Raw genomic sequence first — 12821 nt, 5'->3', positions numbered from 1 at the left:
ATTCCACCTCAGCCTCCTCAGAAGCAGACTCCTCCTCTGAATCCATTTCCTTGCCAACAAAAGCACGAGCCTTGCCAGATGAGCTCTTCTTATGAGACGAAGACCTTGATGAGGACTTGGAAGAAGACTTTGAAGATTTCTTCTTCTTGTTGTTATCATAATCATATTGCTTGCTCTTCTTCTTCTTCTTCTCATTGTCCCACTGTGGACACTCAGAGATATAGTGTCCAGGTTTCTTGCACTTGTGACATGTTCTCTTCTTGTTGTCATGAGTGGAAGCTTCATCATTTCTTGAGCTAGATAGTGAAGACTTTCTGAAGCCCTTCTTCTTGGTGAACTTCTGGAACTTCTTCACAAGCATAGCAAGTTCCTTTCCAATGTCTTCAGGATCATCAGAACCGTAGTCAGATTCTTCTTCAGATGAGGAAATAACTTTTGCCTTCAAAGAACGAGTTCGGCCATAGTTGGGACCATAGATATCTCTTTTCTCAGAAAGCTAGAACTCATGTGTGTTGAGCCTCTCAAGTATATCAGACGGATCGAGTGTCTTGAAGTCAGGGTGTTCTTGTATCATGAGGGCAAGGGTGTCAAAGGAGCTGTCAAGAGATCTCAGTAGTGTCTTGACGATTTCATGCTTGGTAATCTCAGTGGCGCCCAGAGCCTGAAGCTCATTTGTGATGTCGGTGAGGCAATCAAACATGAGCTGGACATTTTCATTGTCGTTTCTCTTGAAGCGGTTGAAGAGGTTGCGAAGAACACTGATCCTTTGATCTCTCTGAGTTGAGACGCCTTCGTTGACCTTGGATAGCCAGTCCCAGACTAGCTTTGACGTTTCCAGAGCACTCACACGGCCATACTGTCCTTTGGTCAGATGACCACAGATGATGTTCTTTGCAGTAGAGTCCAGTTGAATGAACTTCTTGACATCAGTAGGGGTGACACCTTCACCAGTTTTGGGAACGCCGTTCTTGACGACATACCAGAGGTCGACATCAATGGCTTCAAGATGCATGCGCATCTTATTCTTCCAGTAGGGATATTCAGTTCCATCGAATACAGGGCAAGCAGCGGAGACTTTGATTATCCCTGCAGTCGACATAGCTAAACTCCAGGTGGTTAAACAGAATCACACAGAACAAGGGAGTACCTTGCTCTAATACCAATTGAAAGTGCTAGTTATCGACTAGAGGGGGGGTGAATAGGCAATTTTTATCAAAGACTTCAAAATGTGGAAGTTTCGAAGACAAACAATAGAAATGACCTAATTGATATGCAGCGGAAGATAAACTACAACAAGCAAACCGTAGTCAAGTATGCAATAATGTGAAAGTACAAAGACTAATAGTAGCTTGGTAGTAAGGATCAGGATGGAAGATAGTATGAAGCCAACCAACGATAGTAGTCAAGTAATTAAGTCAAATAGGTACGACAAATAGGCAATGACTTCACGAAGACAAACTCAAAGTAAAGGGAGGGAGAGGTTAGAACCAGTCACTTGTTGAAGACACAGGATTTGTTGGACCAGTTCCAATTGTTGTGACAACTATACATCTGGTTAGGGAGGCTGAGATTCAACTCAGAAGACCTAGTCTTCAACTTATTCCCCATGAGCTAAGGACACGCAGTCCTTGCCCAATCACTCTGGTAAGTCTTCAAGGTAGACTTCCGAACCTTCATAGACTTCGTTCACCGGCGATCCACAATGACTCTTGGATGCTCAGAACGCGACGCCTAACCGGCTGGAGGATACACAGTCCTCAAGTGTAATAAGTCTTCAGGTCACTCAGACAGAAAGACTTCAGTGATGCCTAACACTCTTTGGCTCTGGGTTTTTGGGCTTTGTCCTCGCAAGGATTTCTCTCTCTCAAAGGCTTCAAGGTGGGTTACTCTCAAACGACAAAAGCCGTGAACTAACTCTGAGCAGCCACCAATTTATCGTGTAGGGGGTGGGCTATTTATAGCCACAAGGCAAGCCGACCTGATATGTCTGAAATGACCCTGGGTCACTAAGGAACTGACACGTGTTCCAACGGTCAGATTTCAAATACACACGGCAACTTTACTTGGGCTACAAGCAAAGCTGACTCATCCAGCTCTGGATAAGATTTGCTCTCATTGTCTTTGCTCGAAGACATAGGATTTGGGTTGAGCATCACTTCGGTCATTCTAAATTTGTTCACTTGGACCCCACTTAACAGTACGGTGGTTCCTATGACTCAACAAAGAAGAAAAGGAAACAACGAAACAACACAGTCTTCGTGCTCCATAGTCTTCACTCAATGTATTCTCATGTCATAGTCTTCAATATGAATATCTTCACATACCACCATTGTCGTCAATGTCTTCATACATTTTTAGGGGTCATCTCCGGTAGGTAAACCGAATCAATGAGGGACACTACCTGCGTTATCCTGTAATTCTCACAAATGCATTAGTCCCTCAACCAACTTTGTCGTCAATACTCCAAAACCAACTAGAGGTGGCACTAGATGCACTTATAGTAGCGATGGGTATCTAACCAACGCTACTGCTAAATGTCTACCTATAGGCATTTTCCTAGTAGTGGGAGACCCCGTTTCTCCGATGCTATTCATACTCACATTGGAGCCACTGCAGAGGATGTTTGGGGTTGCTCTAGAGCGAGGTCTCGTATCCCCACTCGCTTCGAGAGGTTTAACCGAGAGAGTATATATGTTCGCGGATGATGTCATGATCTTCCTCAACCGGATGCGGAGGATCTCACTACTTGTGCAGCCTTGCTGCGTCTCTTTGGTGAAGCATCTGGTCTCAGAGTTAACCTGCAGAAGAGTGCTGCTATACCAATACGGTGCAATTCGGTGATCAAGGAGAGGGTTGTGCGGGTGCTTGGCTGCCCGCAAGGTTCGTATCCATGTAGATACTTGGGGCTCCCTCTCACCTGCGAAAGCAAATGGCAGCTCAGCTGATGGGTATGGTGGATCAGCTCGCTCGATGCCTACCTAGATGGATGGTCGTCAACATGCCGAAGAGTGGAAGAATGACACTTGTTCAGTCTGTGCTCTGTGCAATCCCTATACATATGATGATGGCGCTAGACATCCCACAGAAGGTCATAAAGGCTATGAACAAGATTTGCCGTGGGTTCTTGTGGTGTGCCAAGGAGCAGGCGTCCGGTGGTCAGTGTAGAGTGGCTTGGGAGAAAGTGTTCTCGCCGAGGTGGGCAGGGGGGCTTGGCACTCCCAACCTGAAGTGGCTGAATATGGCCATGCAGGCACGGTGGCCCTGGCTGAAACGAGTGGATCCATCAAGGCCATGGGCAGAGTTTGATATCTCAGTCCCTTCAAAATCTATGTAAATCTTCCAAGCTGCCACCCATGCGACGGTGGGCAATGGAGAGAGCACGCTATTCTGGGAAGAAAGATGGGTGGATAGATTCAGAGTGGAGGAACTGGCGCCAGCACTCTACTGTATGGTGCGACAAAGGATACGAAGCAGCCGTACAGTTAGCCAAGGCTTGATGAACAGAGCTTGGGCTTTGGACATAGGACCTGAAGTGACGATTCAGATGCAGATGCTTCAGGAGTACCTTAACTTGTGGGATCGAATGGAGAGAGTTCAGTTGCACCAAGACGCGGTGGATTCAGTGAGGTGGGCGTGGGAGCCGAGCGGCTCCTTCTCCACGAGATCGGCGTACCAAGCTAAATTTTGGGCTCGGGAGAAAGATCCAACGGCGCAGTTCACATGGAAGTCCAAGGCCCCCTTGAGGTGCAGATTCTTTACTTGGCTCGCAATGCGGAATAGATGTTGGACATCGGATAGACTAGCGAGCCGTGGGTTAGAGCACGAGGACGCATGCCCGTTTTGTGACCAGGTTGAGGATAGTATGAACCACCTAATGCTCCAGTGTGTCTTCGCCAGAGAGGTATGGGCGCGGGTGTGCACGGCTTGGGGAAAGCCACAATGGACACCGACAGAAGCATCAGGTCTTGCAGAGTGGTGCGTGATCACAGCAGATAGCGCGGCTGAAAAGAAGGACACACATGCATTCCTGGTGCTTTGGGAGCTATGGAAGCATCAAAATGGCATAGTGTTTGAGGGGGATGCCCCGTCGATCGTGTTTGTAATACGTAGGGTAGCTGCGGAGTGCGCACTGTGGAAGGTTGCAGGGTTGCTTAAAGTGGATATAGATCGCTTCCTAACGGCCTTAGATGTGGGTCATATCGTGAGGAATTAGTCTGTAAGTGTTAGATTGGGTGGAGTTGGGGTTATGTAATTATGTAATCACCAACGTGGAGGGGCTCTTTCCCCCCTTCTTCTTGAATATATAGTACGCACACTCGTGCGTATTCGAGAAAAAAAAAGACGATGTAGATACATGTACGGTACGGTGCACAGTGCATATCCACATTCCCTCTTCATGTGTGAGTAGAAGAGTTGATGAGATGTTGAGATGATGACGACGACGATGAGTTGCCGCATTTCCAAACCAGGAGAAGATTCATGTTTCTTTCTATATCTAGTCTGTACCTCTCTTAATGCACCGTATATCTATGATAAAACAGCAACGACGATGTAGATACATGTACGGTACGGTGCACGGTGCATATCCACATCTCCTCTTCACGTATGAGCTACTCGCTCTGTTCCTAAATATAAGTCTTTGTAGAGATTTCACTATGGACCACATACGGATGTATGTAGATGCATTTTAAAGTGTAGATTCACTCATTTTGCTTCGTATGTACTCCCTCCGTTTCTAAATATTTGTCTTTTTAGAGATTTCAAATGGTTATCATATACGGATGCATATAGACATATTTTAGAGTGTAGATTCACTCATTTTGCTCCGTATGTAGTCACTAGTTGAAATCTATAGAAAGACAAATATTTATGAACGGAAGGAGTAGTTCATAATGAAATCTCTACAAAGACTTATATTTAGAAAACGGAGGGAGTAGAAGAGTTGATAAGACGTTGAGATGACGACGACGACGATGAGTTGCGGCATTTTCAAACCAGGAGGAGATTCATGTTTCTTTCTATATCTAGTCTGTACCGCTCTTAATGCACCGTATATCTACGATAAAACAGCCCATCGTCTGCCTAATTTTCTTCTCGACGTTTATAACTGGCACATACAGGTGCCTTATATATTTAGGGTGAAGAAGGAATGTATTTAGGGATATCCATTCCATGCGATGGCCCCACACGGCCGTATATGGCAGTTATAAACATCGAGAGAACATCGAAGTCGATGGGCTGTTTCAGCGTAGATATACACACGCATCAAATATAGCCTAAATGAGAAAGAAAAATAAATAAGAAACCAACATGCAGCCTTTACTGGTTTGGAAATGTGAAAACTCATCGGTCGTCACCATCTCATCCTGTCATCAATGCTCCTAGCTCATCCGTGAAGCAGAGATGAGGATCGGATATGCACCCCCGTGATGAATTGGCACAGCCAAATTCTCATGTCAACTCTTCTCGTCGCCTATAAAACGGACGCCCCAGAGCTGTAGCGAGACAGACCACAGACCTCAAGTTCTCAACTGTCCTCCTCCAAATAATCAAACACTCTGAGAGAGGGCGCAAAGGTTTTTGGGTGGGTTGCAATGGGGCGGAAGAAGATCGTAATCCGGCGCATCGAGAACAAGGCTGCACGGGACATCTGCTTTTCCAAGCGCCGGGAAGGGCTGTTTCGCAAGGCGAACGAGCTGGCCGTCATGTGCGGCGCCGAGGTGGCCGCCGTCGTCTACTCCCCGGCCGGCAAGGCCTATTCCTTCGGCCACCCCTCCGCCGAGGACATCGTCGACCGCTTCCTCCGCCCCGCGGAGCAGGCCGGGGCGGCGGGGGCTGGCAAGGGCGCCGCCGTCGACCCGGACCGGCTGGCAGAGCTGCAACAGAAGTACAACAAGCTGTCCACGGAGCTGGGTGCGGTGGAGAAGTGGAAGGAGCGCTGGGGGGAGGCCATAGCGAAGGGTCGCGCGGAGGGGAGCCAGGCGGCGGCGTGGCTGGACGCAGTCGCAGGCCAGCGCGACATGGGGGACGCGGACATGCTGGCCTGCATGGCTGCGCTGAGGGACGCGCAGGTCACCGTGGCGGCGGGCGTCAACCAGGTCCTCCAGGACGGTCGCCGTGACCGGGAGGCAGCCCTCGCGCCCCTGCCGCCACAGCTACTCGCCGGCGGCGGTGGCTTTGAGCTCGGTGGGACGGGGCAGATGATGGCGGTTATGCCAACGCCGGGGTTCGCGGTCGGGGGCGGGTTTGAGGTTGGTGGCACCAGCGCCAACGGCAGGATGGAGTCGCTGATGACGGCGATCGCCGGCGGCGGTAAGTTTGAGCTGGGTGGCACCAGCGTGAATGGAGGGACGGACCAGATGGTCATGGTGATGCCAACTCCGGGGTTCGCAGGCGGAGTTGGGTTTGAGCCAGATCCTTGGTTTGAGCTCGGTGGCACCAGTGCCAACGGCGGGATGGAGGAGATCATGACGGCGATGGCCGGCGGAGGAGGGTTTGAGCTGGGTGGCACCAGCGTGAATGGAGGGAGCTGGGTTTGAGCTGGGTTTGAGCTGCTCACATCGCCAGCGTGGGCTTGATCTGGATGAAGCATATGTATTTCTGTTTTCCCTTGTTGTTTTTCCTGTTGCGGTGCATCGGCAACCCAACATAGTGGCTTGCATTGTTCTGTATCCATTGCGCCGAATTGATGAAAATACAAGCCTTTTTTTATTATTCTATTTTTCAGCATGATTTTTGAATAGTTCACAAAAACGTTTTTCCCCTGTTGAACTATTGGCTTCTAACTTTCTCATCTATCTAGCTGCTTAAACATGAAAGATGTCAGGGAGAAAATATACCAATGAACATATCTTAGCTTTGTCTATTGTGCAAATCAATGAATCATACTAAACAAGTATAATTGTTTCTTACATTAAAAAATACTTGTTTCTTAACAAAAAATCTCTATAAAGGATCATATGTGAAAACGCCCACACGCACAAATAATAACTGCATCCATATATAGTCCGACCAAAAGAAGGATAAGAACCATAACATGGATGCTGTTGACACTAAACTTACTGGCTACCCTGAATTTAAACGATAGCTAGATGTCCTAGAATCATTGCATCTCATCGCAAGATCATGATTATTATTGATGGTAGAAAATTAATACGATTCTCCAACAATAAATAAATAGTTTTTCAGGGTAATAAATAAAAATAGTTTTTAGGAAATAAATAAAAAAATAGATATGACGTGACACAAAATATAGTAAGAATTAGCCCAAAACAGGGTAAGGCGATGCGGGATGCAGGCTGAGCTTTTAGTCATGAGGACCTTTAGTCTGATGACAAGGACCATTGCTAGGTCTGCCACAAAGAGTCGAGCTATGAAAGGATTGTACATACGTTCAACATGCTAAGCACTTCCTAAAAACATGTTTGCCACTCGAACTTGGTTTTTGAAATGAGGGTGATGACTCGCTCAAAGTGAAACCAGAGAACCATCTCATATTGAACTAGCAAACATAGTAGGCTTAGATCCAAAAATAAAGAAAGTCAGGTATCATCCATATTATTTCAACAAAACCATGTTCACAAAATAAATGATTTGCTAGTGCAAACATACCATGATAATCATTACCATGCGATGATTGGCTAGTGCTTTCATAAAGGAAATACAGGATTTGCTAGTGCCAAGAAAAAAAAACATTCTCAACCTGGATTAAAATCAAAATATACTTAGATATACTCAACTAAACATAGTCCGATGTACATGTATCTGTAAAAATCACGTTGAAGAGATAAAAGTGTCAACTATTGTAGAGATATCTTAAAATTTATTACCTTATGTTGACATCATCCAGATCCATCTTCCTCACTATCGGTGCGAGCTAGGAAAGCCGTTGATTCAAATAACATCTCTATCGATCTACAGTCTTGTGCCTAACTCTGGAATTTAGTTTTATTAATGTTGGGAAATATTTTGTAGTTTCTGTTCGTGAGATGGACTCTTATCTACTGGACAATAGATAAGAGTGTATCACAAGCATAAACTTCAAAACGACACAACATTAAACATCAATCCAATTAACTTGCAGAGTTAGGCACGAGATGGTAGGTCGGACATACTGAACCTGGATTAAAAACAAAATATACTTAGATCGAAACAACTAAACAAAGTCTGATGCCAAATATATTTGTAAAAATCATGTTGAAACAGCATACATGCCCGGTCTCAAATTACTTGTCTTAGGTCTGTCTAGATAGAAATACATCTGTATCTAACAAATCTAAGACAAGTAATTAGGGACGGAGAGAGTACATGACATCTTTCCTCTTTAAGTAGCCAGATGAGAAAGATAGAAGCCAATAGTTTAACAAGAAAAAACGTTTGTGTAAACTATTAAAAAAATCATGCCAGAAAATAGAATAATAGAAAGGCTTGTATTTTCATTAATTCGGTGCAATGGATACAGACCACAATACAACACACTATGTTGGATACACACCGCAACAAGAGAAACAAAAAACGAAAAAAAATACAAGTACATATGCATCATCTAGATAGCTAGCTAGGTGGACACGAGCCGCCTTCTAGAAGCACGTTGCATATGACTAAAACGAGACACAGAATTTCTTGAAGGCATTAAATGAAATTATTGATAAATGATCGGAGATGGCATCGGGTCTCTCTGTAGATAGGAACCATGCACGTCCCTCCACGCTTGCATCGGCAGAATGAATGGACTCAGTCGGATTCGGGCAGCTGGTTTCGGATTCGACCTCGTCATCTTCTCAGTTGGTGAAGTCGTCGTGCGGCCTGGACTTGTGATGCATCATCTCCATTCCAGCGGTGAACCCTCCGGTGGCATCGACGTTATCATCTCCGTTCCAGCAGCGAACACCGGTAGCGGTCGCAACGCAGTCAGCGTCTAATGTTGCTGTTGCATCTCCATTCCAGCGGCGAACCCGACGGGGTTGGCATATCCGACATCATCTGCTGCTGCATACTCTCCATTCCGACAGTGAGCCCTGGGGTGATGGCATCGCCATCATGTGCTGCTTTATCATCTCGTCATCCCTCTGTCACGCTGGTGCCACCGAATTCAAAGCCAAAGCCGCCCACGAGCCCCGGCAGCTGTGGCATCGCCATCATCATATGCTGCTGATGAAAGTTCTCTTCCATCCCACCATTTGCGCTGGTGCAACCGAGCTCAAACTTACCACCACCGGTGATCGCTGTCATCATCTCTTCCAGTGAATCATCGGCGACGGTGGGTTTGAGCTCGGTTGCACCAGCGCGAATGGCGGGATGGAGGAGAACTTTCAGCAACAGCAGATGATGATGGCCATGCCACATCTGCCGGGGCTCGCCAGCGGGTGTGGGTTTGAGCTCGGTGGCACCAGCGCGCATAGAGGGATGTACAAGATGATTATGTATCAAATGATGATGATGATGATGATGGCGATGCCACCACCTCCGGGGTCCACTGCCGGAATGGAGATTATCTAGTAGCAGACGATGTCGGGGTGATGCCAATGCCGCGGGGTTCGTCGGTGGAATGGAGATGCAGCAGTAGCAGCAGACGCTGAATGTGTTGCCACCGTTGCTGGTGTTTGCCATTGGAATGGAGATGATGACATCGATGCCACTGGCCCCGGGGTTCACTGCTGGAATGGAGGTGTTGCATCAGGAGCCCGGGCCACACGGCAGCTTCCCCGAATGAGAACAAGACGAGGTCGAATATGAAACCAGCCGCCCGAGTCCGATTGAGTCCATCCATTCTGTCGACTCAAGCATGGATGACCGTGCATGGCTCCCATCCAACGCCATCTTCGATCATTTAGCAATAATTTCATTCTTTATTACCTTCTAGAAATTTTCTGTCTCGTTTTAGTCACATGCATCGTGCTTCTAGAAGGTGGTCTCGTATCCACCTAGCTAGCTATCTCGATGATGCATATGTACTTGTGTTTTTCCTTTTTTGTTTCTCCTGTTGCGGTGCATACCCAACATAGTGGTACTGTGTTCTGTATCTGTTGCAACGAATTAATAAGAATACAAGGATTTCTACTTTTTGGCATGATTATTTAATAGTTTACAAAAACGTTTTTCCTTGTTAAACTATTGGCTTCTGTCTTTCTCATTTGGCTACTTAAACGGGAAAGATGTCATGTACTCCCTTCTTCCCCAATTACTTGTTTTAGATTTGTCTATATACAGATGTATCTAGACATTAGATACATTTGTATCTAGATAAATCTAAAACAACTTAATGAGACGGGGTAATAGAAAATATACCAATGAACTTGTCTTGGCATTTTTTATATAGAAGATACACACAAATAATAACATCATCCCTATATAGTCCTAGCAAAAGAAGGAAAAGAACCATGGCATGGATGTTGTCGACACTAAATTTACTGGCTACCCTGAATTTAAACGATAGCTAGTTGTCCTGGATTCGTTGCATCTCATCGCAAAACCGGGATTATAGTTGATGGTAGAAAATTAATACGATCCTCCAACAATAAATAAAGAGATTTTTAGGGTAACAAATAAAATAAAAACTTAGGAAACAAATAAATAGATAGATGTGACGAGACACAAAATATAGTAAGAATTAGCCCAATACAGGGTAAGGCAATGCGGGATGCGGGCTGGGCTTTTAGTTATGCGAACCTTTAGTCTCATGACAAGGGTCATTGCCCCGTCTACCACAGAGAGTCGAGCTATGAAAGGATTGCACATACATCCAACATGCTAAGCACTCTTCCTAAAAAACATGTTCGCCTCTCGAACTTGGTTCTCGAAAAGAGGATAATGACTTGCTCAAACTAAAACCAGAGAAGCATCTAACATTGAACTAGCAAACAAAGTAGGCGTAGATCCAAAAATAAACCACGTTATGTATCATGCATATTCTTTCAAAAAAACATGTTGTGAAAATAAATGATTTGCTAGTGCAAAAATACCATGATAATTATTACCTTATGATGATTCTCTAGTGCTTTCATAAAGTAAATAAAGGATTTGCTAGTGCCAAGGGAAAAACATTCTCTACCCGGATTAAAAACAAAATGTACTTAGATCTATACTCAAGTAAACAAAGTCCGATGCACATGTATTTGTAAAAATCATGTTGATGAGATAAAAGTGTCAACTATTGTAGAGATAGCTTCAAATTTATTACCTTATATTGACATCATCCAGATCCATCTTTCTCGCCATCAGTGCAAGCTAGGAAAGCCGTTGATTTGAATAACGTCTCTATCAATCTACATCTTGTGCCTAACTCTGGAATTTAGTTTTATTGATGTTTGATGTTGGGAACTATTTTGAAGTTTCTGTTCGTGAGATGGACTCTTATCTATTGGACAATAGATAAGAGTATATCACAAACAGAAAATTGAGAACAACAGACCATTAAACATCAATCCAACTAAATTGTAGAGTTAGGCACGAGACGATAGGTCGGAAAGGAAAGGACTTGGTAGTGCCAGGAGAAAACATACTGAACCTAGATTAAAAACAAAGTATACTTAGATCGATTCAACTAAACAAAGTCTTATGCCACATATATTTGTAAAAATCATGTTGATGAAACAAAAGGATATAGACATCCTAAAATTTATTACCTTATGTTGACATCATTCAGATCCATCTATCTCCGCATTGGTCCAGGATGAGAAATCCGCTGATGAATTTCAAGCCGCGGTGCGTCCAATCGAATGGACTCCACCACAATGATATGCACTCCACACGCGCATACAATTCATGGCGTATGCTAGATAAGCCGGTTAATGATGTCACCGGACAGGCGCCTCTCTAGCAGCAAACGACATTCTCGCCACCTATTGACGAAGAGAATAAGAAACTCGCCGGAGAAGATGAAAGGTGACCGTGTCATGATGAGAGGAATGCCGAAAGAAGAGGAAAAGGATGAGTGCGCCGCAAAAGGTTGAGAATGAGGCATAGGGGTTGGGGGTTGAGTCGTGTTATGGTTTGGGTGGGCATATATAGCACTTTGGGCATTCGTGTAGATGGTTGGATCGAAATCTAATGGCTATAGATCTGACATCCGTTTAAGCTATTTTGAGTGGCTCTGAATGGTTGGTGCATGTCTTTTTTTTAAATAAACCTTTATTTAATTAGGAATATAATTCTAATCCATGTCACCTTCACCATCGTCGCAGGGGTTGGTATTTAGACATGGCACTCACAAATCATACAACATAATATGTGAAATATATTTTATTATAATTTGAGAGCTAGCCACGTGTTGAGCTAGGAAAAAAGGCACAAAATTAGACAACCAATGGGGAGATGTCCCCCGGTCTTTTTTTTTGCAGCAACGACGATGCTATTCTCTGGCCGATCACTGCACAACCCTAATCAAGTGGTCTGCTATAGTTTAATTATATTAATGGATATTGGTGTCGTGTGCATACCAACACTCTTCTCTCAAAGTTTGTACTTATTCACTGAGGTAGCAGTCTCCATCGTTGCGAACATGCCAGAAGTTTTATTCAGGATATGGTTCGCCTCTAGGATTTTCAATCCACCCAAGGCTTCGAACATGGCTTCTTCTTCTCCGGGACGTGGTCTAGCTCGACCTTAGCACGATGACTTGCCGGCCATGGGATACAATGTCAGGCTGACTCTGGCAGCGAAGCGGCAACGGCGAGCACTAGGATGGCATGGTTGCAAGTTGTAACTTCCTTATTTTGAGTGTCTTCTTATATCATTGGAAGTCCTTTGATGTAAATCCAGTCTCATATTCCCAAAATGAAATTAGACGAGTAGTCCCACAGCATCATCTCGTACATCAAACA

General features: G+C 44.9%; 1 protein-coding gene across 1 annotated transcript; it reads left to right on the top strand.

Moving 5' to 3' along the window:
* Positions 1–5590: 5590 nt before the first annotated feature.
* Positions 5591–6539, top strand: LOC119350614 (agamous-like MADS-box protein AGL61). The gene has a single exon (XM_037618358.1). It carries the CDS (start codon positions 5595–5597, stop codon positions 6537–6539), a length of 945 nt encoding a protein of 314 aa, XP_037474255.1. The 5' UTR covers positions 5591–5594.
* Positions 6540–12821: the final 6282 nt, after the last annotated feature.

Source organism: Triticum dicoccoides, chromosome 1B (genome assembly GCF_002162155.2).
Source record: "Triticum dicoccoides isolate Atlit2015 ecotype Zavitan chromosome 1B, WEW_v2.0, whole genome shotgun sequence".
Classification (NCBI taxonomy): Eukaryota; Viridiplantae; Streptophyta; class Magnoliopsida; order Poales; family Poaceae; genus Triticum; species Triticum dicoccoides.
This window is presented reverse-complemented; position numbering and strand designations above follow the sequence as displayed.

Coding starts and splice junctions, on each gene's coding strand:
- LOC119350614 (XM_037618358.1), top strand. CDS start 5,595: ATGGGGCGGAAGAAGATCGTAATCCGGCGCATCGAGAACAAGGCTGCA.